Genomic DNA, 27,992 nt, shown 5'->3' on the forward strand with positions numbered 1-27,992 from the left:
TTCGGGGCAGCGGCGGCGGGCGGGAGGCGCCGGGCGGAGGGCAGGGCAGGGCAGGGCAGCGCAGGGCGGCCCCGGGCCGCAGCGGCTCCTTGCCGGGGCTGGAGCGGCTCCTTGCCGGGCCGGAGCGCCTCCCGGCGGCGGGGCCCGCGGCCCGGCCTGCTCGCCATGAACATCGACGTGGAGTTCCACATCCGCCACAACTACCCCTGGGCCCGGCTGCCCGCCAGCGTCAGGCAGGTGCGGGCTGCCCGGCTGCCGGCGCGGGGAAGCGGCGGGGGCACACGGGGGCACACGGGGCACTCGGCCCTGCCTGCCCCGGGGCGAGGCGGGCGGGTCCGCGGGGTGTGTGGGGCTCTCTGTGGGGACAGGGGTATGGGGTGTGCACGGTCCCTCTGTGGGGAAAGGGGGCTCTGAGTGTGTGCGAGTGTCTGTGGGGGGATGAGACAGCGGTGTGTGCTCTGTGTGAGAGGCGGGGAGCGTACGTGTGTGTGTGGCCTCCGTGAGGAGAGGGGTAAATCGGGTGCCTTGGGGGTCCAGAGGGAGGTGTGGGGTCCCCGCTCAGCTTGTGCAGGTGTCACACAGCTGAGTCGGGTGTCCCTTGTGCCACCCCCGAGTGGCGGGAGCCGCGGGGTGTGTGTACGGTCCCTCTGTGGGGAAAGGGAGCTCTGAGTGTGTGCGAGTGTCTGTGGGGGGATGAGACAGCGGTGTGTGCTCTGTGTGAGAGGCGGGGAGCGTACGTGTGTGTGTGGCCTCCGTGAGGAGAGGGGTAAATCGGGTGCCTTGGGGGTCCAGAGGGAGGTGTGGGGTCCCCGCTCAGCTTGTGCAGGTGTCACACAGCTGAGTCGGGTGTCCCTTGTGCCACCCCCGAGTGGCGGGAGCCGCACCAGGACAGGTGCCTTTGGAGGCTTGTGCAGCCCCGTGTTGCAGTAGGCAGAGAATTGTTTGCTGCAAGTGGCTTATGGAAAAGAAAACCTCATGAAATTTTGATTGCCTGGATTTAATGGGCCTCTGATAGCAAAGAGGAGGTATTGTTTCGAGTTGAGAGGAGATTCTTGTTCCAAAGTCTTACACTGCTGTAGAGCAGATGCTGTTAAACAATTGCTCAGAGGAAGGGTGGAGAGGATGAGTAGTTGCTGCAGGCCACGAGTAATGCAGTTTCTTGAGTTTGAGGTTCCAGGAGCAGTAAGAGGAGAATAAATGATGATTTTTCTTTACCTGTTCAGCTGAGTGCGGTATTGTTGGCTTTGTGATCCAGGATAGAAAATATGCCACTATTTATTGCATTATTTACTTTAATGTAACGTCTGGAATACTGTTTTGTCTACTTTAATGTTAGTATAGTCATTAATACTTTTGTTCTTTGAGCAAACACTTGGGTCCCTCTTTGGCTATTTAATCAGTTCCAGACCCTGTCTCTGATATCAAGTGTTGCTTTTCTAATACCTGATTCTGCAGTTTGTGTGCAGCTTTCTTGCTTATCCCATATGTGCAGTAAAGTACCTTTTTGTCAAAGGTTCTCCTTTAATATATGCATCAATGAAGGAACCAGGAGAGGGAAGAGAAAAACCAAACAACCCAGATCACTTGTTGCAGATGCAGAGTAGAAAAGTAATATGGGGCATATTGAGGGAATAGTTCTTGAAATGAAGCATCTGAAGCATGAACCAAAGTTCTCTTTTTATCTTCTTTCATGGTAGTCAAGTAATGTGCTGTGCTTGTTCCTTAATCTTGTGACCTAGGATCACTTGATAGTTTAACTTCCGCAAAGCTGCAACTTGAGCTGTTTCACATTTTTTTTTTTTTTGTGTGTGTGTTAAAAGTTTCTTAGGTGCAGCAAGTAAAGCTTCACATCATTCACCATGCTTGTTTGTGCTACACTAATTGTAGGTAATTTCTCAAGGCTGAATGACACTAAATGCTTGGTAAATGTTTGATGGCACTTGTCTGATTTGAAAATCAGATGCTCCCTTTTTATCAGAGTGGTACTGGGAAAAAATAATCTAAAAATGATTACTTAAATATGCATCCTGTGTAGAGACTTATTTAAAGGTGTTTTTGAACTCATAGGCTAAAGATACTGTCATGTTGAACTGGAGCAATGACAGCTGCCTGCATGTTTCCTCATAAGACACTTTGCAGCAGTTTAACTAAAAGGTAGGGGGTTGTGCAAGTCAGTTAAAAGGTCTTTATGTTTTCAAGGGTCTTGGAAACTCCCAGAGGGAATATGAGAGGCAAGTGGTGCTCTACAGCATCCGCAATCAGCTGCGGTACAGGAATAACTTAGGTGAGTAAAAAAGCAAAGTAACTTCCGAGTCCTGCCCCATTCTTCTGTGTGGAAGCTTGTCTCTGTTGTAAAACTGCAAGAACAAGTCCAGTTCAAAGGTCCTTCCTTCCTTGAAAATAAATGCTCCTAAATAATAAAAGCATGAAAAATCCTGACTTTTGAGTCCGTTTGGCAACTTCTCTAGCAAAGCGTCTTGAAGGTTACTGAGTTGGTAGGTGGAACTGAATTCCTACTGTAGTTCTGCTGATATTTGCTAAGAAATTAAGAGATGTTAAGAGAGGGTTTGGCTAGTTAAGCCTGTCATTAGGTTAGATGCAGACAGTTATCCTAATTGACAGGAGCTTTTGGCAGTGGCTTGCTTGCAGCCTTTCAATTGAGTTTACATTGACTGAAATAATTTTTCTTCCCAAAGCAGATAATAATTTCACTAATTAAAAGATAATTTTCTATAGGCTGCATGAGTTCTGCCTCAATGGGCCATTTCCTCGTGACCTTTTAGAGAAGTCTGCTCCTTAAAGTCTCTGAGGCTACTTGTATCATGTGTAGAAATCCTTGGATGCTGAAGTCCTTGCACCACTACTTTATTTTGCTAGTAGTTTTCTGTCAATTGCCATTAGACTATTTTTAACCCTTTGTTGTTACACTTTTTAAAAAAGTTGACCACCATAGAACATTGTAACTTTTTCTCCCCTTGCAGTTAAACATGTCAAGAAAGATGAACGTAAATATTATGAAGATCTGTTAAAATACAGTCGAGATCATCTCATGCTGTACCCCTATCATTTGTCTGACATCATGGTGAAAGGTCTGAGGGTAACACCATTTTCCTATTACACTGGGATAATGGAGGTGAGTGCACAACTGTGGTGGGGTGGTGTTGTTCTCCCTCTGAAGGTGTTGGTAATGGCCCAGTAATGCATCACAAGGCAGTGTCAGGTATTTTTTTTTGGGTTTGTATAGGCCTGCTAAGAAATAAAGAAACAGTAAGAAAAGTTTATAGAGAGCTGCTTTTGTCTGCAGTGTTTTCACTTCTGCCCTATTAGCCTTTCAAGAGCTGGATTTTGTCATATGGAGCTGGGGTGGGACTCATTCTGAGACCAGACTTTCTCTTTTGATGTTTGTGATTTGTGAGTCTTAACTTAAAACTCACTTAAAACTGTAAAAGAAATCCCTCATTTCAACCGTGTTGGAAACTTTTTGAGAAGCCTGAAGCAGATCTGTTTTTTTAAGAACAACGATGGTTCTGTTTTCTGTCAGCACTCTGGCAATCTTCTGTTTTCATTGGATATTTGAAGTGTTTTTATTTTATTTTGTATATAGTGATTGCAGACATAATGGATTAGTTGTTTGTTTATTCTGTTAGTACTGTTGGCAATTCTGTCTGCTGGTTTGTTTTTGTGAAGAGAGATAGAGGATTTTGTTTGTTAGTTTTTCAGCCAACATTTTTCTTTGCAAAGCTTACATTAAACAGAAGTCTCACATTTTATGTATTCAACTTACTGTGTAATGATTAATCAAATAATTGTCAAGTTTAGTAAGGTAACTGACTTTAACAGATCTGTTTAAATTTTATTTCATTCTTAAAAGTAAAAATGACAGGCAGAATTTTGGACCTGCTTCTCTGAAACTATGACTTTCTTCTTGCAACTTAGAAGTTTTATTTTCTTTTTAAGGATATAATGAACAGTGAAAAAAGCTATGATTCTTTACCCAACTTCACTGCTGCTGACTGTAAGTATTATCCAGATGAATTACTGCTTTCAGTGAGTTAGAAATAAAGAGCTTCTGAAAATGGATTTGCAGGCATCTGTTTGCTTAAATATGAACTTGTGAATGAAGGTGTAAAAACTTTTAAATAGTGATATTAAGTGTGTGCCCTTCATACAGAGTTCTGTCAGTACAGGCAGGACTGGAATTGGGCAGGTTTGAATGCAGGTAGGCATGATACAAAACCTTGCCTGTGTCCTTGCTTGTCCATTCCTACTTGCCTGCATTTCCTGTTGGTGTACATCAGCAAACTGAGCTGCTGGTCCTTTCCTAGTGTGCTTTTTTTGCCATGTGTTGGGCAGAAGGCTTTAGCAGGACACTGAGAGGCTGCTTACACTCCCATGAATTGGCATCAGTGTGGATTGAGGGATGATGTACCAGAAAAGAGAGGCAAGAGGATCTGGTGTTTTATGACGCTTTGGATGTGCCAGACTTTATCTGTTACACCTGGTTATGGGATAAGTAGCTTAGGAAAGCAAAAACTGTGATGAACGTGGTGGAGGAGAGCAGAGTAAGATCACTAGCCTACTCAGAAGTCTTCTAGAGCAAAATGTAAACTGATGGCACAGGGATGTTATTAACCTGACACTGAAATGTTTTCTATAGTTAACACATAATTCCTTGCCTTTGGTATGCATTCATAAAGTAATTTTTAAGCACAGTGTGTAGTCAGGTGAGGAGTAGCCTGCAGCTTTTGGAAAGAGTTGGTTTTAGTTTTGGAAGGATATTCTCAGTTAACTACTAGTTAGCCTTTGTGTAATGTTGACAGCAGGGAAATGGATGAACTTTCCTCAGTACCATTTTGCGTGTTGGAAATCTAATGTTAGTCAGGAGTCTGAAGAAAGAGAAGGTTTTCCTTTTTTTGATTTCTACTGCCCCTCCAACAATTCTGTTATCTTTACACAGCTGCAGAATAGTGACTGCAGTGTAATTGACTTAAACTTCCTTAATTCCATTTTTTTCATAAACGCTAGCATTGAACTAGAAGATGGAATTGAAGCTGAGACAGAATATGGCCTAAAACTAATGAATAGTTTTTTACTATCTGTTTGTGGTTCCTTAATGGTTGAAGGCTAGAGATTATGGAATTTAATTTTGATTCAGTTTAATTCAACTATATCTTGACCATATTCCCTAGAAGATTAAGTGGCCTTTTGTGTCTCTAATTCTTAGAATTCTAGTCCAGTGCATGGCATGGGCTTTGTTAAAGGAAAGAAAAACTATCACTATTAATCTGAAGTTGCTGATGGGAGTATAGGAGGAAAGGAGTTGTGTTATTACCTGCTACCCTGTGACTTGAGTGATTGGGTAATTATTTTTTTTCCCCCGTAACCTGTGCAGAGTGAAAGAATGGGGATGGACTATGGAATGAATTTAGCTCCTATAACTGTCCTTTAATTTTGGATAAGAAAAAATGGAAAGGTTATTTAAGAAGAAGGTCTGATTCTTTGAAGAATGTTTAATATATCTTCAGCTTAAACCTGTCCTAAGATACATAAAACCTTACTTATTTTTCAGGTCTAAATAGAAAGGTTTAAGCTGAAGATATATTAAACATTCTTCAAAGAATCAGACCTTCTTCTTAAATAACCTGTCTTAAGATATATAAAACCTTACTTATTTTTCAGGTCTAAGACTTCTTGGCATAGGAAGAAATCAGTATATTGATCTAATGAACCAATGCAGGTCTTCAAAAGTAAGTTTGTCTTTAGTTTTCCCTCCCTTTCCTTTACCTGTCTGTCCCTCTACCCCAAATTATTTCATAGGAAATAAAGAATGGAATAATTTTCTGGCCCTGGTCAGTTTTAGTGTGGCTAATTTAATGTTATGTAGTGTATTATTAATTTTATTACGTTTACTCAAGTTAATAAAGAGCTTTTTTGTTTAAAATTATAATAAAGGAAAAGGTATTAATTACTAGTTTTTAATTTTTGTTAATCTTATAGTTTTGGAGCTGTACTTTATGGTACCAGATAACTAATGTCTCCTGGCCACTATAAGCAGGGAACAATGCCATTGGTTCCAAAAGAATTAATCCATGTTTTTATGTGTACCATTGAGATCACAGTTTATTCTGGAACAGTGATCCATCTAGGTGTGAATTCTTGCAGTGTGTTTTTCTCTCAGACAATGTAATGAGTGCACAGACATCCTTGGATGTGAACAGCACACATGGAAAGCAGGGTGATGGTTGATAGAAGTAGGGTCTTTAGTTTGCAACACTTCCTTGCTTTCTTCAGGGAGCTCAGAAGTGCTCTTGCAGTAGCTTCATAGTCCTTTAACTGAAAGTGAGCTTACCAAAATATGCAGCTGATAGTGAATTAAAAAGTAATGACTGTGCAATGAAAGAGAAGCTATTTAGCTCTGTAAATAAACACTATCCTCCATTTTTTTCTTTCATAGATTGAGATTCACTGTATTTTTTTAGCCCTGTTCTTATTGAGAATGTTGCACTTTGTTCCTTAAAGTAAATGAAATGTCTTCCTAAAATGTGTTTTTTGAAATCGGTGAACTTCTTTAAAATACCCTGTTTCTATACTTGTGCTCTCTTACCTGTTCAAATTAGAAATGTCACATATAGTTTAAGTTTGGACTTGATCCTACTATGATGGAATAATGTGGATTTTAATTAGCAACACCTACAATATGGATGAGCTTTGGGAAGATTTAACAATATCAGATGGAAATATTTTTTTGCTTTCTATTTCCATGTGATCTGAGAGAAGAGAGAAACTTCTGCTAAATGACGGTGCTAATAATAGCATGTGTGTCTCCAGTCTGTAAATATGTTGTATTTAAAAATGGATGTTTATCCAGATCAGTTTTTATAAAGGTAAATGAATGTCTGTGCATGTGAAGTGCTCTTTATTACTATCTCAAATGGACTGTACCACTGCAGAAATTTTTCAGAAGGAAAACTGCCCATGATCTGTTGCCTGTGAAGCCCGTGGAGATTGCTATAGAGGCGTGGTGGGTCGTGCAGGCTGGTTACATCACTGAGGACGACATCAAGGTAGTGTAGTATGGATTTCATCTCTAAATCCGGGTGAATGCTGATAGATCCTGAAAGCAGGGGCTTTCTTTCATATGAAATACACTAAGATTATGTTACAAATTTGCAGCAGCTCGCTTATGAGTATCTTAGAGGTTGTAACTAATGGAAATGGTGATGTTTTCTTTGACATGTTCTGCCCTCTCTCCCCTTTGTGCTTTCTGTACTATGTACAGTGTAGAGGTGGTTTTGTATCAACCAGTCTATGGTAACTTACTTGCATGATCATATGATTTGTAGGGAACAAGCAACAAAGTATGTTTTCTTAGATTTCATATTGGAGCCCTGACAGGTCAGCTTTGACTGAATCTTCACCTTCACTGTAATTGGTATCAGAATGGCAGTGGATTTGATACATATTTTCTTTGTTTCTGTTCTTTGTGTCTGCTTAGTTTTTCATTGTTTGCACATAAAAAGCTTGTGAAATGACTTACTGTTTCATCCTCATTCTGCTTTCATTTCTTACAGGTGTTTTTTTTACAGTCATTTGATCTGGATTTTTTTTTTTCTAGAAGTTTTTTGTTTAGATTAGAACATATTTAACACAGTGATGGAATGTATTTTTTGAAATATCTCAGGCTACTCATATTTGGACATCACAGCAGCCCAGGGCAGTTTTTGAAGCCAATTACTTTGATATTGTAATGGGCCTCTTTCTAGAATGATTCCAGTTGTGTGGCTGAACACTGTTTGGAAGTTTTAAAGAGCAAATCTTTTATACTGTGGAGTTCACTTGCCAAATTCTTGTGCAATTAATTTCCTTTACTAGAGCATACATAATTTTGTGTGGGAACAAGCAAAAAAATGGAGAGACTTTTAACAGGAATTGCAGTAAATTCTTCAGTGCAAATATTTTGGCTAGGATCATGGGTTACTCCCTATACTCTATATTACTTATGACTGATTTGAGGCTTAAGTGTTTGGGAGGTTTTTGACTGGCATTAAGTTGCTTAGACTCATTGCTCCAAGAAACTAATATGATGTTTTTTAACCTAGATTTGTACTACATCAGAGAAGTCTGCTATTGATAAGATAATTGATTCAGGTCCTCAGCTTGCTGGTTCCTTAGACTTCAATGTAGTTCACAGTAAGTTTTAATGAACATTTCTGATTTTAGATCTTGCTTAGTAAATTCTAGTAGTGTCTGGAAACAGGAATAAAGGCATAAAGGAGAGTTGGAGGAAAATATTCAAAAGCTTGTACAGACTACAGTCTAGATCTTGTAAATGGTTTAATGGTGAACAATTAGCAGCTCTGTTATTGTTTGAGTCAACAAATTATTTGATTAGAAGTTGTCAGTAAAGATTGTGGGGGACGAGAATGTAGATGAGAGCAAGAGAAAGTAAAATTAAAAATGTCAGAATTGGTAATCTCGATAATTAAAGTGCACTCCTTGCTTTTCAAGGGAAAGTTTTTTTAGTTTTTTCTACTACTTTAATACCTTAAAATGGATCTGTCTTGTTTGGTGGAAGTCTGCTGCTGTTATTGGCTTCCCATTTCAGTCTAACAAGTAATAGGTAGAGACAAATCATATTAGGGAGTAAAAATTCACTGTCAAAATCTTCTATGAAAAGTCTTGTCTACAATGGCTTAGCTTACTACAAGCCCTGAAACCTGGGCACTGCAGTTTTTAATGAGAAATTGAGGCAGAATTCCATTGCCTGTTACTGAGCAGAACAAAACAATTACAAAAGTGAGGTAGGTAAAATTCATGCTCTTGAGGGGATCTGAAATAATATAAGGCTTAATAAAATTTTGATTCCAAAACCACTTCATAATCTTTCTTTATAAATGGCCCATTGCTTTTGGAGAGTGTTATAGCTCAGATTTAGTAGGTTTAGAAGGATCTAATGTATGGAGAAAAATTGGACATGCAATTAATGTAATGGGTCTGTGAGAAAGATCATATTTTCTCAGCAAAGAGTACTGCTGAGTCCAAACTACGATGCTACCAATACATTTCAGGTATATAGATAAGGATGTATCAATCATAAGAGCTGAATCTGAAGGAGAGGTAGTGTAAACCACTCTCAGTCAGCTTGGTGACTTGTAATGTCATCCTGATCCATTAAAGCTGGTTTGTTGATACTCTTAATTTTCTAAAGCTGAGTGTGTTACTGCTGGAGCTGGACAGTGAATCAATGTGAATCCAAGTGAGTTGGTTGGTTAATGCAGGCATTTTATTTAAGATTTGATTGAGGATGGTAATTTAACTAGGTACACTATAGCTCTAATGGCACACACCATAGCTGAGTTCTCTGTGTGTATAAGACATCCTGACAGTTCCATTTTAGCTGTTCAGAGCACTTCACCTGAGGGCTCTGAGTCACTTCACTGCCACTGTAATGAGTACAGTGTAGATGCACTGATCTTGGGTGACACCAAAGAAACCACTCACAATAAATTTGGTTTATTTATGCTGTGCAGTTCAGCTTTAAGCCTTACCATAGTTAATGTTCAATAAGTATTTAAATCATGCTTTCAGGCAGATGGTGTGATTCTTGGGGTGTGCTGTGCAGGGCCAGGAGTTGGGCTCCATGATTGTTATGAGTCCTTTCCAACTCAGCACATTCTGTAATTCTATGATAGCTGTTTCAAAACTTAGACTTTAAAGATAACTGTACTGTAATTTTTTCCCTTTCTTAATGACTTCTTGCTGGCTTCTCTGCAGACCTCAGTTGAGATGCTTAGTGCTCAAAAAAGTTTCAAGCTGGGAAAGTGCAATTTTTAAATGTTTACTGTATTGTTGTCCTTGTTGTATGCAGTGTCTGTCTATATCTGCTGCAGCTTTGCTGATTCTTTGTGCTGAAATGCACCAGAACTTCCTTTTGCAGTTGTGTAAACAACACAATGTGTGGCAAGGACTTGTGAGGACCACCAGAATTGATGTGTTTTAGTTTGTATCCTTGCTACCAGGTGTGTGACTTCTGGCCTGAGTAGCCAAACAAAGCCAACATCCTCAGCTGGCAAAACCAACTGAAGATAAAAACCCCACTTCTTGACAGTGCAGCGATAATGGTGAAAACTAAGTTGACATTTAGGCAGAGATTTGCTCATATTTTTTTTAAATGGAACTTCTTTAATCTGTGGTCATTTTGCTGTGCTGTCCTGGAAGTACTTGCAGAGTTCCAAGTGTGCTGCATCAGGCTGCAAGTGAGGAACTCTGGTTTAGCGTGATGCCTGGTTAGTATTAGGTGTGGTTTATTGAGCTGTGTGTGCATTGCAGATAAATATTCTGCTGGGGAGGCTATTAGGAAAAATAACTTTAACATTGGAATTTGCTGGTGGGGAAGTCTGCTTTATAGCTTCAGTATTTTGAAAAATGCTTTTTTCTTTTTTTCTAAAATGTTTTCCTTTTATTTAAAAAGGTTTGTATAACAAAGGATTTATTTACCTTGATGTACCAATATCTGATGACAGCTGTATTGCAGGTAAGTAAATATTTCCTGTTATTTTACCTATGTTTTCTCAGTTTCCTTTCAATTGTTCTGTAGTTCTCTGTCTTGGAAACTGCTTGTCTGTATACATGTTTGTGTCCAAACAAAACATTTGAGCTATGAAACTCTTCACTGACTAAATATTTTCAGTCCTAATAATACATTGTTTCTTTTGTATAGAGGATTTATTTCTTTCAACTTGTATTTTTAGGTTGTATTGAATGCATATTTAGGGAAGATGAGATTCTTTTATGGGAGTCATTGCATGAATTAATAAGTACCTTCCTATAAGTTTGTAATGAAAAGGAAGAATTGCATAGAGAATTGTAGTTATCTTACCAAACATACATAGGATGTTTTCAATCCTAATAATACATTGGTTTTTTTTTTGTATAGAGGATTTATTTCAACTTGTATTTTTAGGTTGTATTGAATGCATATTTAGGGAAGATGAGATTCTTTTATGGGAGTCATTGCATGAATTAATAAGTACCTTCCTATAAGTTTGTAATGAAAAGGAAGAATTGCATAGAGAATTGTAGTTATCTTACCAAACATACATAGGATTTTGACTTCTTTCCAGACAGATGTAAGGTTTTAATAGATACCAGTTCTGTTATTCATGGGTATTGTCACCTCAGTTAGTCACAGACTGTGCCTGGGGACTGTGTAGGAGCTTAGACTAGCACACCATGTGGGCTGCCCTTTGAGCAGCTTGTTTTGCTGTGAGAGGTCTCAGGGGTTTCTGAATTCACTATAATCTGCAAAGGCATAGGTTGTTTGGAAATTGGTCATGCAAAAGTACCTGGCATTGCTGTATAGATAATTTAAGTGAAAGTTCTCTAAATACAAGAGACTTACTGCTTGGATAATTGCTTTGGAAGTCTCAGTTCTGGAGTACGTGGGTGGTGTGGACTTTCTCCAGAAAAAACCCCACTCCTACTTTTTGTCCTACTCCAGTTGTGATTTAATCTCCATCTACATTAAAAATAATTTTATGGCCTGGACACTGGAAATTATCTGTAGTTGATGAGCTGGAAAGTGCAAGGCTGTGATGGAAGTTAGCATGGCTTTAGTTTCGGTAAGAAAACATGTTGACAAGCATTGCTTTCTTAAGGAGTGGGGCAATTTTAAATACCTCATATGCTATGTTCAGATTTTTATTCTTTGTGTCTGGGAAATTCACAAAATTGCAGGTGCCGTGAAAACTAAAGTAGGGATTAATTTTTCTGTTTTAGTACAGTTTCAGTTCAATAAACTAAGTGACCAAATTGTAATTATGAAAGTAAATCTTATTTCAGTGCCACCACTTGAAGGTTTTGTGATGAACAGAGTGCAAGGTGATTACTTTGAAACACTACTGTACAAGATATTTGTTTCAATAGATGAACATACTAATGTGGCAGAGGTAAGTAAAACTTGACCTGTCTGGGAGATAGGAATACTTGAAAATGGCCCAAAGCACACTGCTAAAAATACTTAGAGATAGCTGCCTGATATACAGTGATTTTGTTTACCCATACTGCCAGGCTTAAGATGCAGCCTGTAGCTTCTATAGTGCTTCATTCTTGAAGGAGTACCTTCAGTTCAGTGAAACAATTGCATTAGCTGGAATGAATTTATAGAGTTGACTAAAGTAGGCTTTTATGTAAGTTAGAACTGGAACAAAGTCTGTTTTGCTAATGTGAGAAAAGTTCAAGTAATTTTTTCTTTGGCAGTGAAAGCACACAGGGTGTTGGCTTAAAATAGGAATGTAGCTTTTGCATAAGCATAGTTTGAGTATGAGAAATATGTTTTCATAAGAGCTTCTCAAAACTTGCTGAATACATGTCTGAAAAATGCCCATTAAATATATCCAGGATTTGTTATGCTCATTGCGTGTCTTCTGACATACATGACTAACCTAAAATTATATATACAAGGTTAGCCTGGAAATTACAAAGTGGAAGATAGCCTCATATTTCTTCTACATGCTTTCAAGTGGGACAGTTATGAGGCTTCATGCTCTTTTTTCATCATCTTTGATGCAGACAAAATTGTTTCTACCAGTACAGGCTGGGTTTAGAAATAAGACCAATAAAAAGATGCCAAATCCCACAAACAGTGATTACCTGCCCTGTTAATATGGTATTGCTGACTGGTCTTCTTGTCTTTTTTTATTTTTAAGCTGGCAAACGTGTTAGAGATTGACTTATCTTTAGTAAAGGTATGTATGTACAATGCATTTGTTTAACTGGATGCAGAAAGTTCACTGTCTTACAACCTTGGTTTCATAGAGCAGTTCCTTATTCTGTGTGTATGTGTTCTGCAGAATGCTGTATCCATGTATTGTCGGTTAGGCTTTGCTCATAAAAAAGGCCAAGTAATAAACCTGGATAATCTTCATCCATCATGGAAGAATGTTCCTTCTGTAAACAGACTGAAGTAAGTGTCTTTACTCTTTCTTAGGCTTATTTTTCTCATTGAAGGGAAAACTTAGAACATCTGTTTTTCAAGCTATTCGTTGCTTTCTAAGACTTCTGAAATAACAAATCTCACTTGGCTTTCTCATGTGTCTAATGACAAGAACAGGTGATCTTCATGTTAATCTGAGGATGAGGAATGGTAATTCAGCCTGTAAGTTCAGAGTGCTCCATTTGGTGCTGTTGCTTAGTGCTGGGTTTTTGACCTTTAGGTACCTAGTTGCTCACTTTTCCAGCAGATGAATGTGTATTTGTTTTAGACTCCTGGGACCAGAAATAACAGCTGTCAGTGTGCTATTACAGAGCCTGTGGCTCTTGGCACTGCTGGCAATGAATATGTGCATAGAGTTTGCTTGTTTACTGTCAGGAGCCATTGCAGTTCTGTCAGTGACACTCTCACGTTAGTGTGTATCTATGTCACTTCTGAGGAAAGTGCTGTTAATACCAGTCAACAGAGTGCTCCAAGTTGAATTGCCAAGTTGCATTAGTTAAGAATTGTTAGGTGCTTTTAGTTCAATATCTGCTAAGCTATTTAAAATTACTGCTATGCCTGTTTTCTTTAATGCTTTTTCAGACTGTGAGAACAAAGTGGATTAGATTTTTTTCCATTGGATTCTTCAGTGTTGGTGGTTTGATTTTTAAGATCTTTTCACAGTCTGATATTTCCAGCCCCCCAAATAAGCCTTTCTGCTGAAGCTAAGCAGGACCCTGAGGGATACTGAACTTCACTGATTTAGGGCTTGGACATATTGAAAGGCATGTGTTGTGTATGCCTGTGCATGGACTACTAGCACTGGAAGGCAGAGATACTTCTCTGGTGCTACAGTGACCGATAGATGTGGATTTTAATTCACATTAATAGGAGTACTTTGGATCCTCAAAAGATGCTGCTTTCATGGGACAGTGGGGAAAACAGAAGTCCTATACAGGAAGCTGGGTCATCAGCCACAGATACAGATACCAACAGTCAAGATGATCCAGGTTAGCACTAACAGTAAATTTTAATGCATTAGGATCAATTATTTTTATATTTATAGAGTGGCCTAGGCTGTAAAGAGGTCTAGAAACAAGTGAAACACAGATTATGTAGATCCTTTTGTCACATGGACTACTCAGTGGGGGAGGTGGTGTCTACTTCTTGGTTTAAGTCTCCAGCTAAATAACTTTTTTCTGAAGATGATACTGATCTGTATTGTGGATATAAACTTGACACAAAGATACCAACTTCTGAATTAAACTAATCAGTAGTTTAGTAGTAATAAGGGAATTTTGTTTTACTTGTTGTAGCAATAACTAAATTTTTCCTTTTCTTTCCCTTTATTAGATTTGATTAAACTTAATGGTACTATTTTTAAATAAAACAGATGTGATCATCTACTTCCTTTTTGTTTTCTATTAGCTGAAACAGCCAGTGTGAGCAGCCTGAACCTGTCCAGTGGACACACAAAGCGCATTGCCTTCCTGTTTGATTCCACTCTCACTGCCTTTTTAATGATGGGAAATCTCTCACCAGTATGTCCAAATTGTTTGATGTATTATGGCAGGAATAAATATGTAAAGCTTTAAATTACTTTGGCATCAATATAATACAGCTTTATTTAAAAAATAATTACTAAAAATTTCTTCTGTATTGTTTGCGAAGTAGTAATTTGCTTAATACAACTTCTACTTGCCCATTCTGTTCTCAAATAAGACAGTTTTGTTTTGTTGTTTCAGAACTTAAAAAGTCACGCGGTCACTATGTTTGAAGTTGGGAAACTATCAGATGAGAGTCTTGACAGCTTCTTGGTGGAACTAGAAAAGGTAAATTGTTACATGTTTGACAAAATGCTTTTTCAGCACTTGAAGTGTTAAAGGGGCCAACTTCACTTTCTAAAGATAATTCTAGAAAAACAACTGTAGAATCATGTAGAAGTTATGATGATGATGAAGAAATGATACAGCTATTAATTTCTGTATCATTTCATACCAGTCAGGATGACTGGACACTTCTATCCTTTTACCTAAAGAGTGAGTCATGGTTCTGATCTATAGATATTGTCTTTGTGTACTTTTTGACTACTACTAGAATGGCCAAGACCTGCTTTTCATTTAATAGTTGCAGTAGATCACCTTTGCATATAACTGCAGGGTTATTACTCAGCTAGAAAGCTTTAGAATGCTAATGTGTTCATCTTTCCTTTGGTGCAGTTGAACAACCTGCCAGTAGCATGCATTTGTCTGTTTCTTGTTTAGGTTCAGAGCACAGGGGAGGGGGAAGCACAGCGATACTTTGACCATGCCCTTACACTGAGAAACACCATCCTGTTCCTGCGGCACAATAAAGACCTGGGCGCGCAGGCTGTGCAGCCTGACCAGCCAAATAACGGTACTGTGAGCACCTCTGGAAAGCCTTCTGAGTTGGTTTATTTATCTGCCATGGACTCAGCTTTCTGCCCTTGCTGCTCTTGTAGCAGTCAGTATCCTACTTGTTTAAAAATACTTTGAAATATTTTTCATCATCCTTCGAGCCTGTGTTACTGGGTTTGCTTGTTGAATGACAGATTTGGTTGCCAAGGCATGCACTGAAGACCCAGAGCAACAGATTAAAGCGTAATAAAGGCAAGAAAAGCTGAACTTGAGATTGTTTCAAATCACATGCTTCTGAAAGCCATATAGAAGAGTCAGCTGTTCTGCCAAAGCAACATTTTTCAAGCTATGAATAGGAATGTATTCTTCTAATGGGGACAGTTTTTTAGGTTTTCCTTTTAAATCTTACTTAGTTTTCTCAGTATCTCTGTGATTTATTTCCTGTGTTCACTTAGTTGGTGAGGAGCTAGTTCCATGTCAGACAGTCGTGTATACTTAGAATTGCTAAAATTTTGTACAGATTTATTAAAATAAGCCCAATTGTTTAAAACTTCATTGTGGAAAATACTGTATTCATGGCTTAGCAGAGAATGGAAAATCTGAAGTCATAGTTTGTGTTTGTATGTTCCTTTTAAGTGATAATTTAAGAATCTTGTGTTTTGAACATAGGATTTCCCTTGGACCTGTTACGATGTGAGAGTTTGCTTGGTTTGGATCCAGCTACCTGCAGCAGAGTTCTCAACAAAAATTACACTCTGCTGGTTTCCATGGCACCACTCACCAATGAAATTCGACCTATTAGCAGCTGTACACCCCAGGTGAAAAAATCTGTCAGATGTTCCTTTTAAAGTGACAAAATTATTAACCTGTAGAATATCACTGTAATTAATCTAATAAAAAAAATGTTAGGTTGAGGAAAAATGTGAATATTTAGTAAATGAACTCTATTTAACTTGTTAACAGTTTTTCTGTTCAAGTTAGAGTCAGTGACAGATACTTTGTTCTTGAATTTAGATTCACAGAAAATACATTACTGTCAGCTTTCTGTGAAGACTCATGTCCCTGGACTAAGTACCTAGAATATAGTTAGTGGAGAGTAATACATTTGTATTTCAGTGCTCAAAAACTGGATTTATTTCTTTTAAACTGTTTCTTCTTAAATCTGTATGAATGATGGTTGCAATCTGAAGTTATTTATAATTTCTTGAATTATCTCTCTTCAGCATATTGGGCCTGCAATACCAGAAGTCAGTTCAGTTTGGTTCAAACTGTATATATACCATATAACTGGACAAGGACCACCCTCCCTGTTGCTCTCTAAAGGAACACGTCTTCGAAAACTCCCAGACGTTTTTCAGGTAGTCTGTGAATGGATTTATTCTCCCTTCCTTCTCCAAGTGTTTCAAAGATACTCTGTATGGTGTTTAGAGATAACAGTTGAAGTCAGAGATGCAATTCATTGTAGATGATGTTCCTTTTCTAGAAGCAAGTTTTATGCAGCATCTTGATTTGTTTTCTTTTAAAGTTCTGATAAAGGAATGCTACTTATATATCTCCCTTTGTCAGAATGTGACCAGTATATTTTATGCCACCCCTTTTAAGTGTAACATGTGGCACTGCAGTCTTAATAATTGAGGTTTGTTAAAAGCCCATTCACAGAGAGTATTAGAAAAGTGTAGAAGAGCTGTGTGAAAAGATGAAGACCTAGTATATTGTGCTTTTTTTGTAGTGTTGTGCAAGAAACATCATTTCTGCACATAATTCTGCCTGGTTTAGAAGACGGCTAACATGATCACTTCCAGTTTGTCCAAATCTGTGCTGGAGACTTTGGAGTTATTGGCTGTAATTCTCCCTACAATTTTAAAGACAAAATACTTTAAGAAAGGTTGCATTAGATTGGAAAAAAGATCTTCCTAGCCCCATAGCCTGACTTGTAGCAGTGTCTGGAAGCAGGGAGAAGCAGCACGTTATGCAATACTTCCTTTTAAGACCTTTCCACTCTCCTGCATGTTCTGGTCTTGAACTCCCTGGCTGCATGTGATTCTCTGTACACAGAGATTGTGACTTGAATTGTTGGCTCTGCACTGATGAGTTGATTTCCTCAATTCCTACCAGCCTGGAATCCACCTAACTTTTAATTATCCATACAGTGCTTTGGCAAGGAGTCTCACAAAACAGCACAGATGATCAGCTTCTGCCTGAAAGATCTCAGATGCTGCCTTCTCCTATTCTTTCTTTGAGATACTAGTAAGGACAAATGTACCACAAAGGAGCACTGCTGGGTATTCTGTGTACTAGACAAATGTAGGTGGAAGATTGACATGACACATTCTAAACTTGCCTGAACCAAAAAATCCTTGCATCTATTGACTTTGATTTGAAATGCTGTGTTTGGGTCTTGCTGCTCACAGTAGAATTTGTAAAGTAGTATTGTTCAATTTTATAATTGCAGAGAGGTCTTTAAAGTTTTTGTCTCATTTTTTTAATCCTGTTGATACATGAGGAACTAAATACTTTAGAAAGGTTTGGAGACATTCAGAGAGAGAATGCATTCTTTGGTGTACCTATATCAGCAATCCTCTCTAGCACTAGGATTCCTCAAACCTTTAATGTTTCCCTTCCCTTTATGATTTAAAAAAATTTGTAGATTACCTGTAAGATTTACTGTAAGATCACATAGGATTAAGTGAATCAAGTCTTCTAGAGCAGAAAGCATTTTTTAAGGACATTGGTGATGACCTTGATTCAGACCCTAGTTTGTCATTAGTTTAAACGACCTGTACATGTATGAACTGTGCACTTTTGTTAGTAAAGGAACATTCAGTGTGGTAGCCTTGGAAAACTTCAAAGTACTGCATTAATCTCAGTGTGCTGACAAGACAGATTTTCTTGAAATAAATGATCTCCCAGTCTGGATTTTTCCTCTATGGGAATATGAGTGCTTCTCTCCTGCTGCTGTTCTGCAACGTCATTTTCTTAGGGAACTGTCAAGATATTTCTAGAAATCTTATGGAGTTGCAGTGGAATTCAATCTTGAAAACTGAGAAACTAGGAAGTTATTTGTGGTTTCGTCTTCCTGTTCCCCACCCTGCCCTTGACAGATATTTTGGGGGTTGATTTATCTTTGTTCTTTCCTGATAGTGTTAGTTTATCCAGCTTATATTTTGCTTTTAAATTTATGTGGGATTATATTCATCTCCTATTTGCTGGAAGGGTGCTGCAATGGCCACATATCATTATAGGATTTGGTGACAGATACCTCCTGTCCAAAATAGCATCTTAACTTTGAGGTTGGCAAACCTCAAGATGTCAAAGGTCTTTACCAAGAATACGAACATGAGTGATCCTTGGTTACAAGTATAGCACTGTAGAGCTGTAGTTACCTATAATAACTTCCTAGTTGTATATGCTAATGCCTAGCTCTAATATTTCACTTTATGTGCTTGGATAATTGGTTACTACTACACACACTCTTAATTTCTCTCTTCCAGGGTTACGATCGCTTACTAATTACGTCTTGGGGTCACGACCCAGGAGTAGTTCCTACTTCAAATGTGCTCACAATGTTGAATGATGCTTTAACTCATTCTGCTGTTCTAATTCAGGTACAGAGTGCTCTGTATAAATGATGAAAACCTGCATAATTTTTTGGGTTAACCTGTTCTGTGGTAGAGGATATTAAAAAATGTAGAAGAGGTACATTTTTGCCAAGAGCTGAAAAATACATTTAACTTCTGTAGGCAGTGCTGCTGTGATTCAGTGGTGGTTAAGACACAGGTTTCGAACTGAATTCACACTATGTAGGGGTTGTTATGGGCAAGCATAATGAGTTTGGTAGCTAAAGTAGGGGAGATAGTAAACTAGGATGAAAGTGAAGGGTCCACAAGGATTTTAGACAGCAGTGACTGGTATTATGAGCTGATATTTCAGAAATCAGCTTTTCAGACTGCTTGGTATTCAGCTTTTACATTAAAGTATGAATAAAGCATGCTGTTTATCACAGCAGAGTAAGTTGGGCTTTTCTATTTGGAAGAATTAAAATAGTTTTCTTATCAGTTTATTTGGTTCAGCTGAACTCTCAGAATTAATCATTTAAATAAATAGATGTTTAATACTGTAACAAACATAAAATCACACATTCTCACAGGCCAGCTTGTAAGCGGCCTGTGACTGCTGAAAAATGTTCTGTATGCAGGAGTGGGAAGTCCCTTTTGTTCCAGAAGTGCTCAGCCTTTAGAAAATGTTTTTATAGCCAGTAATTGGAGAGAAAAATTATTCCTCTTCAGTGAAACTTAATGCCACTGTGTTTACCACATGCATTTTAAGGGCAAAGGTGGGGTACTTCAATTATTTCAGCTGAGCAAGATGTTTAATGTGTAAATGCCTCCGTTGGTTTGTTTCATCAGCTTGGGTGCTACTCCTTAAAAGGGAATACAAGTAGGATTGAGCTAAGCTGATGAGTATTTTTTTCTGTTCCTAATTTAATTTCTTGGTGTTCAGGGTCATGGCATGCATGGAATGGGAGAAACAATACACATACCTTTCCCTTTTGATGAAGCTGAGCAACAGGGAGGTAATGGATCGTCTTCCATGTAATTTCTACATTACATTACACATCTGTTGCACATCACCTTGTGCAATAAGGTTGCAGTAATCCTTTTCAAACAAATTTTATTGATCTTATGAGTCATATGAGAAAATGGAAAGCAAGTCTGTTGTGAGTTTAAAGATACTGCCTTCCCCTTTCTGTCTTCTCTGACCTAATTAGAATGTTTTCTGGCCTCTTATCTCCTAACATAGATGTAAAGAATTATTAACTAGCATATTTATTAACTGCATAAATAATTCTTCCATATATTATATTGAGCATTTTTAAACTGTAAGACAGTTGAGGCCAAAACTGAACAAGCTTACCTTGATTATTAGCACCAGAAACCTACCATCGACGTTTTTTCCTCAGGAAAAGCTTTACTAGCAAAATCTATTCCTTCAAAGTCTGCCTAGCTCAGCTGATTTTCAAAGGCAGAAATTAACAACTTCTCAGTACTCCTTGATGAGTAGGACAGAAGCTTTGCATAGTTGAGGCTATAATCTTTTCAAGTGAGAGCTGTCATAAAAGCTGTCATATGAGTTTCCAGGTACAAAATCTAAAATATTATTTAGGCTACCACTTAGAAAAGTCTGGGCCAAGTAGAAATAAAGCTAACTTCCTAATTTAGTTTTTACTAGGTTCCAAATTTGTTACTGTTATATTTGGTCTTTCTGATATGTCTGGTTCTTCATCTAATATAAAGTTGGAAGAAACCCTGAAGTTAGAATCTGAATTCTGACATGAACAACTTGATGTTGAAATTTCTTGTTAAGCTCTAATGCTGTATTCCAATTCTTCAGAATTTCAGCTATGTGAGTCATGTATCTTGCTTTGCATCTGTCATAAAAGACTGGCACTGAAAGAGCTGGACACCTGATTCCTAGCTGAACCTTGCCATTTCTGCTGTCTGAATGTGTCTGTGTAGGAGAGACATTATATTTTGTTTGTATTTTTCTTTCTCCTTGGCTCTATTACTGTACTATAAAATACCACTTAATGCTTGGTGTTATCCCATATCTAACAATGTGATCACTAAGATGGAGCATTACAAGCAGGAAAAATCCAAATAAAAAGCTTACCCTGGCTTAGAGAGGAACCACATGGTTATGGGGAGGCCTCTTTAAAGTACACTGGAATATGTTTTGTTTTCTCCTTAGACTTCTCTCGTGTGAACATGGGCATTCATACAGCTTTAAAAATACTGAGAAACAAAGTGGACTTGCAGCATTTTTGTGGCTATGTCACAATGTTGAATCCTTCAAGTCAACATGCTAACAGAAAGCTGAGTGATGCTTCTGATGGAAGAGGTTGGTTACCAATAATTCTTTTTTATCTATGTCCCCTTAATTTCACATACAGTCACTTGAGAGAAGGATTAAATTCTTTGATTTGTAATATTGTACAAAATATTATCCAACACAGATAGGAACTAATTTTGAGTGTAAATCCTTTAGTAGTAGGCTTACTTCCTACTTCTTGCTGAGACTGGCTCAGAAATACCAAATACAGATTGATAAATGACTGAACTATAACAGTCAATAAATGGAACAAATACTCTTTTAAATATAAAAGAATAAATTGTAACATTTTTATGTGCCAGAGCTTAATCTTTCATAAGTGCTGAGGATCCCTAAATAACTCTTCAGTCACAAAATGAGTCCATCCCTATGTTTATCCCTATTCCTTCTTTCAGTTTTATGGCTTTATAGTCCTTGGATAAAGGTATATGCACTTCTATTCATGTGCATATTTATGTAAGAATTACTTTGCCTTTAGGAGAGACTGAACTGGCATCAGGATCTGATGTAAATGGGAGCACAGAATCATTTGAGATGGTAATAGAAGAGCCTTCAATAGATTCTGCAGTCAAGCAAAGCCTTGAAGGTAAAAACATGACAAATGGCTTGTAGTAAACATTACCTTGTTTTTAAGGATCTGAATTCATTGTTTGATTATTCTCTGGGACAAGTCCCACACGAAATTCCTCTTCAGATTCCCTTAAATATTTGAGCAGTTTAGTAAATGAGTTGTCTTTAAAAAGCATGAGCTGTCTAGTAGATCCAAATCTAAGATTTTTGACCCCAGAATGAGCTTTCTTGCTTTCTTTTTCTTACACATTGGTTATCTCTTGTTCTTTCTGTAGTACCCACAACTGAACTGGAATGGGTTCCCCTGGAATTATGCTTTGGCATTCCACTTTTCAGTTCTGAATTGAATCAGAAGGTCTGCAGAAAAATTGCCACTCACGGATTATGTAGAAAAGAAAGGTGAGCTCTAATTTACTGGTTGCAGGTTTAACAGATGATGTGTCTGGAGCTTCTGCAAAAAGAGACACCTACAACTCAATGACTATAAACCAAAACTCAGCTATGTTTATAGAGTAGCTAATTCTGATGTGAGAGGGAGTTGTTTTTTGACTCATAGATGTGTAACACTAGTCCTCAGCTGTGCTAAGATTAGGCTTTTTTTATAGTTTTGTAAAGCAAAAATTAATTCTTTGTTGCAAACTGTCTATAAGCAGATCAGGAAAAAGTGAATTTGGGTGTCTTCCTACTCATTTGCCTTTCCTAGCCTAGCACAGGCTTTTTTTCCTCCTCCTAGCTGTTCTAGAGTGGGGGAGGAGAGCTTGGTGGCAATGCTTTGATGTAAAATGCATTTAGTTCTTATGGAAATTTTCTTTACTGTTGGTATCATACTTGATGAGTTTAGTCATGGCTTAGGATCCAGCTGTCTAATGCTTTTTACTGCAGCTTTTCTTTATGAGAGATTATTCTTTCAACAATGGAATTTTGGGGTTTGTTTCTTTTGTTTTGTGTGGAGGGGGGTTGTTGGGGCTTTTTGTGGATTATTTTTTGTGGATTTTTTTTTCCCTAAGGCATGGTTCTGGAAATCAAAAGTAAGGCTGCTTGAAAATAAGACTTAAGTCTCTTATTGTAGTAGTTGACCTGCTTTTAACAGTGTGTCACTAATATAAACTTCTTAAAAGTCATGTTACCAGACTGTCCTAGATAAGAATGAGTCTGGTGTATTACTTATTTTACATAAAATAATATTTTTCAATTGCAGTATTTTCATTTTATTCAGTGTAAATGGTGTGGAAAATAGCCTTTACCTGACTAGACTCAACAGCAGATGAGTCAAGCACCTCTTCAGTGATGACAGTATTATCAGGCTTCATGTGTGAAAGTTTTTGTCACTTGATGTTAGATACTACTGGAATTATTTGTGAGCAAGTTAGTACAGGGTTACTTTACTGGTAAAAAATTGTGTACCATGACCATTGCTTTTCGTTTTGCTTTTTACAGCCTTCAAAAACTCCTACATTCCAGTAGAAAGCTGTCTCTTCAGGTCCTTAATTTTGTTCATTCATTCCAGGTAAGGAGCAATAATCCAGATGTTAATTGTTCTGTATGACCTATCATCCTTTTCTGCCCTCTTACTTGCCTTTCTTGGGTGCATGAAAACATGGTTTGGTTCATTTGCCTTTTCTTTAAATGCTAACTGTGTTAAGCACTCAAGAACTATTTGAAGGACAAAGGAAGTACTTCCCTGTCCTGTTTTTAGCCTTATTTAATACTTGACTCAACTCTGTGGTTGCTTCCACTGCGTAATTATTTTCATTGTTTTTATGGCACTTGCTGAGCAAAGTTGTCCTTCACTCCTCCTGTTTTAACACAGCCTGCTCTGCTGGTTGTGTGGTGGCTGCTTGGGTGTGTTGGAGAGATTTACTGCAAACCAGGGAGATGCTAAATTTATCTGCTTCTCAAATCCTTAGAAAAAAAAAAATATATATATATATATACCATGGATTTCATGCCAGTTACTTTTGTACTTGTCCTAAGATCCTCTAGACCTTAGTGTTCAATGGGTGTAAATATGTAAAACTACAGAGTCTGGAAGGATTTTTTAGGAGTGTAAGTAGGAAATAAGGATCTTGTGTAGTAGGCAAAGAGGAATGTCAGGTCTGAAGCCTGCTCTAATTCTGCATGGAAGCAAGCCATGTGTAACATGGAATCTGCTTAGGTGCTCTGTCTTATGATACTTTTCTGTAAAACTCTGTTTTCAGTAAGATAATGAATTTGCAGGTTACTTAACCAGGTAGTGTTATGGATGGTGTCATCCTGAAACTGTTTCCTCATGAGAATGTTAGAGATTCCCAGTAGGTTTGAAGCCCTGAAACCAACTGTCAGTCTCAAGTGGCTCCTGTCCTAATGTGTTAGATGTTGTCTCTGAGATACACTTCTCTAGATGATGTCTATAGAAAGGGAAAAAAAAGGTGCTGCTGTGAGTTTTAAGATGAGAAAACCAAACTTCTGGGAAATAATACCCCTCAGCATATGGTCAAGTAATTTCTTCCAAATACATGTATCCATCTTAGCATGGTACAGGATAAATAGATAGATGTCCTGAAATTTTAGAGCTTTCCATTAATTTTTTCTAGGTCTTCAGTTTTAAGTCTCAAGCTTCCCTGAAGGTTTCTTGGAAACCAGATCTTGTATGCAAAATGCAGCCGAGGCATCTGTATACTTACTTAATTTTATTAATTCTGGTTTTATTTCCATAAATATTTGGTATTCACTGGACTATAGTAACACACTTCAGAAACTCAAAAATGTATTTGCAGATTAGATTAACCTGTCATATTCTTTGTTTTTAAGACAGGGTTTTGTTTGTTTTGCTTTTAGGAAGGTATTTCAACGCTGGATCAGCTCCATGATGCTGGCTCTTCAAGTTCACTTCTGCAGCCAATTTCTGCAGACATGGGTGTTCCTCTTCCTGCCAAGAATCTCATGTTCAAGGAAGGTGTATTATCTGAATGGAATGGATGGGCTCCTTCCTCAGTTTTTTTCAACCACACCTAGGGAAAAGGTCAAATAGAGGTTCTTGTGTATTGATCACTAAATGCCTTTCTTCTATTATGGTTAATTCCTAGTGCCAACCACTAAGAAGTGTATGCTGCTGCTGCAGCATAACCCATGTAAAAATAGTGTTACAAAATGTGTTGTGTTGCAGTACTGGGGAAGTACTTAAACTGTCTAGAACTTGTTACTCATTACTGCATATCTTGCTGCAACAGAGAGCTTTTTAGCTGTCAGCACTATTTTTATCTTGAGACAATCTTTCTTTTATAACTAGACATGCCCTTTCTAGGCTTTCTGATGATTGTTAAATTTCTATGCTGTCACCACAAAATTGCAATAGTAGTTTTCTATGTTCGTTACTCAGACATAAATTCTGTTTAGTTTTGTACTGTATTACTGAAATTTTTTCTGTATAAAGGTAAGAGATTTGGCTCTTCCTCTGAAAGCTCAGTGATACCAACTGATTAAATAAAAATATCATGATGATATGGGGCATTAAGGATTGTTGAATTCTGTTGTTCAGCTTAACGGTGGGGCCTTGACAAATCAGTACAATGGAAGGAGGAGGCTGAGTTAGTGCAGAATCAATGTCCTGCTGATGACCTAAAGCCACTTTGAAGATGAGTGGTGCACTTCCATCTCTGCCAGTATTTGTTGGAGGTATGGAATTGTGGAAGATCTGAGATGGTTATCTCTGTTTGCAGAGTTCATAATCATAATGGATTTATCCCTCTTGGTATGAAACCGGGAGTGTCTGAAATTTGATCCCACTTGGAGACTTCAGCTGTAATTTGAAGCTGGTGATGATTCCTGTGGGAAATACCTGTTGTCATGAAGTGAGTTTAAAGTAGATAACTAGTTCTGTCCTGTTGATTAATGTTTGAAAGAACAGAGCTCTTGATTTTTCACATCAGTTGTTAGCAAAGGAAGATAACAGCAGAGGATGTGAAGACAGAAAATTCAGTGAATCTGTGTTCCTTGAACTATTAGCTGTTGATCATGAAAGAAATTAACAGTAAGCTTTTTCATCTAAAATCATGTTCTGGCTCTATTTGTAGGGGATGACTTTATGTAGCATGACTTTACTTTCTTTATATTAGGTATTAAAACTTTTTGCCAGCTTAAAAAAGTCTGTTCCGTTAAGCACACAAGGAGGACAAGCAATGTAGTTTGTTAACTTCTCTGCTGGCTCCCTTCTTTACTAGAACTGCCTTGTTTTAAATAGTCATAACTAAAAATGAGTCTTAATTATCCTGTCATTACATTATCCTGCAATACACAGTGGGTCAAGGATCTGTGGCACACATGGTGCCGAACGGCAGTGAGGAGAAAAATGGCAACATTTGAGTTTGTATCCTGTTCTGCATTAAAAAAAGCATGTCAAAAGCTTGAAGAGGACAAATGTATAGGATAATGCAGTGACTTAATTTACAGCTGTGAAGATCCCATTCTTTTTCACTGTCTTTATGTACCTTCCTGAAGTGTAAGCATAGGACTTGTGCTCTAGGAAACTGGAAATCTGTAGTACTTCAGTTTGCTCAGTGCTGCTTCCTTACATCAGTTTTGTTCTGGAATTTTACCAGCAACAGCTGAACTTAGCATTCTGCATATATCACAGTTACATCACCCATATAAAGTTGATAATTTACACTCCTGTGACTTTTTGTAGTGGACATACATACTCTCTATAGCAGTTTTTAAGTTGCCTTATTTCCTCCAAAGTAAATTGAAGAGGAATTGGATGCCAATCTGCTGTAAATGGCTGAGAAAACCTTTCCTGTGAGAACTGTTACATAGAGATGAAGACAATACCTGGCACTGTAGAGGAATTAAGCAGTAGTGATGGCTTGCACTTCCAGGGCTATAGATGTTACTTTAAGTGCTACTGTGAGCTGCAATAGGTGAGCTAGTTTGCTGTATTGTATTAAATTTTGTCATGCACTATTCATACTATAGTGCAATTGTATGAAAGTTTGAAAATAGATGAAAACTTACTGTTCCCACTGCATATTCTTCAGTGTTGCTAAGTGAAGGATATTATCCTTTGTTACTAGGTTATCTAAAGTAAAGTTTCTCAAGAAAAGTAGTCTGCTCCTCAGAGTTGGTTAATACCCATAAATCTTACAGTTAATGGTGAGAATTTCAAATGTGTTGCAGTTTGTTAAAACTCAAGCCACTCTTACTTAGGGGCTTCAACACTAGTTTAGGAGTTTAAATATTCAAATCTGCATATTCAAAGTTTACTGAATAAATTGTAACCAAAGAAGTCTGTTGAAATTCCTGAAACTCTATTACAGCAACAGTGATTGGGATGGTCAAGAGGCTTCAAACTATGTGACTTTTGTTTTAAATATGGTGTAAAAACCCAACAGGTCTCAAAGATCTTCATACCAAAATAATCTATTTTATATTGTATTGCAAATAAAGACAAATTAAATAAATTTCTTTTCTTCAGGTAGTTTTATTGACTGGGGGAAAAATCACATGTGTTGCACATTGCAAAGCTGTTTTAAGTTTCTGTTTCAGCAAGATTTTTAGCTTGAAGAAGACAGTTTGGCTTTGTGCTCTGGCACAACCCAAGTAGTATTGAGGCTAGATGGATATATCTGAAGATGTTCAGGAGCCAGCTAAGAAGTGTGTTATGTTTGTTTTCAGGTTTTTTTGATCATGATTTATTGCACTTTTTCCCTTCATTGTTCTCAAATTTTCCCTTACTTTCTTGTTCAGTGTTTCAAATGGTTTGTATTTTGGAAGTTTTAAGTACAACTGACTGAATACAGTTGTGCTCTTCTAGTGTGACATTGTTAATATTATACATTGAATTGTATAAAGTCTGTGTTCAATTAAATTATTGACACATGTAACAAATGTTTACAAATAAACTGTGGTGTAGGTCAAACCATGTGCAGAATCCTTCTCATGCAGCAGCTTTGTTTTTGGGCACAGAATCATGTCCCTCTGTCACCATAGTGCTCAAGCCCACCTGATGTCATTAAGCATCTTTCCCCGGTGCATCTGCAGTTCTGCAGAGATGCAATTTCCCCAGTGCAATGCCTCTGTGTGGTTTGTCTTTCCCAGGCCGTGTACTTGTCCTTCCCCTTCTCCTCAGAGGTTGAGAGCATTGTGCATGCTGCATCTCCTCCAGCCACACCTAAACCTGTAGTTTTGGATGCTGGGTATTTGAAGGC

At 38.0% G+C, this 27,992-nt stretch overlaps 1 protein-coding gene across 1 annotated transcript; it reads left to right on the top strand.

Moving 5' to 3' along the window:
- FAM91A1 (family with sequence similarity 91 member A1) lies at positions 1–27,703 on the top strand. Its single transcript, XM_039715444.1, has 24 exons — positions 1–237; positions 2,200–2,284; positions 2,982–3,133; positions 3,958–4,015; positions 5,680–5,747; positions 6,951–7,064; positions 8,100–8,190; positions 10,472–10,534; positions 11,842–11,948; positions 12,708–12,746; positions 12,852–12,964; positions 13,865–13,983; positions 14,402–14,514; positions 14,719–14,805; positions 15,238–15,370; positions 16,021–16,169; positions 16,575–16,709; positions 18,843–18,956; positions 19,852–19,924; positions 21,100–21,249; positions 21,719–21,826; positions 22,086–22,209; positions 23,248–23,317; positions 24,628–27,703. Exons 1-24 carry the CDS (start codon positions 166–168, stop codon positions 24,802–24,804), a joined length of 2,514 nt encoding a protein of 837 aa, XP_039571378.1. The 5' UTR covers positions 1–165; the 3' UTR covers positions 24,805–27,703.
- Positions 27,704–27,992: the final 289 nt, after the last annotated feature.

The sequence above is a fragment of the Passer montanus genome, unplaced genomic scaffold, assembly GCF_014805655.1.
Source record: "Passer montanus isolate IOZ18808 unplaced genomic scaffold, ASM1480565v1 scaffold33, whole genome shotgun sequence".
NCBI lineage: Eukaryota > Metazoa > Chordata > Aves > Passeriformes > Passeridae > Passer > Passer montanus.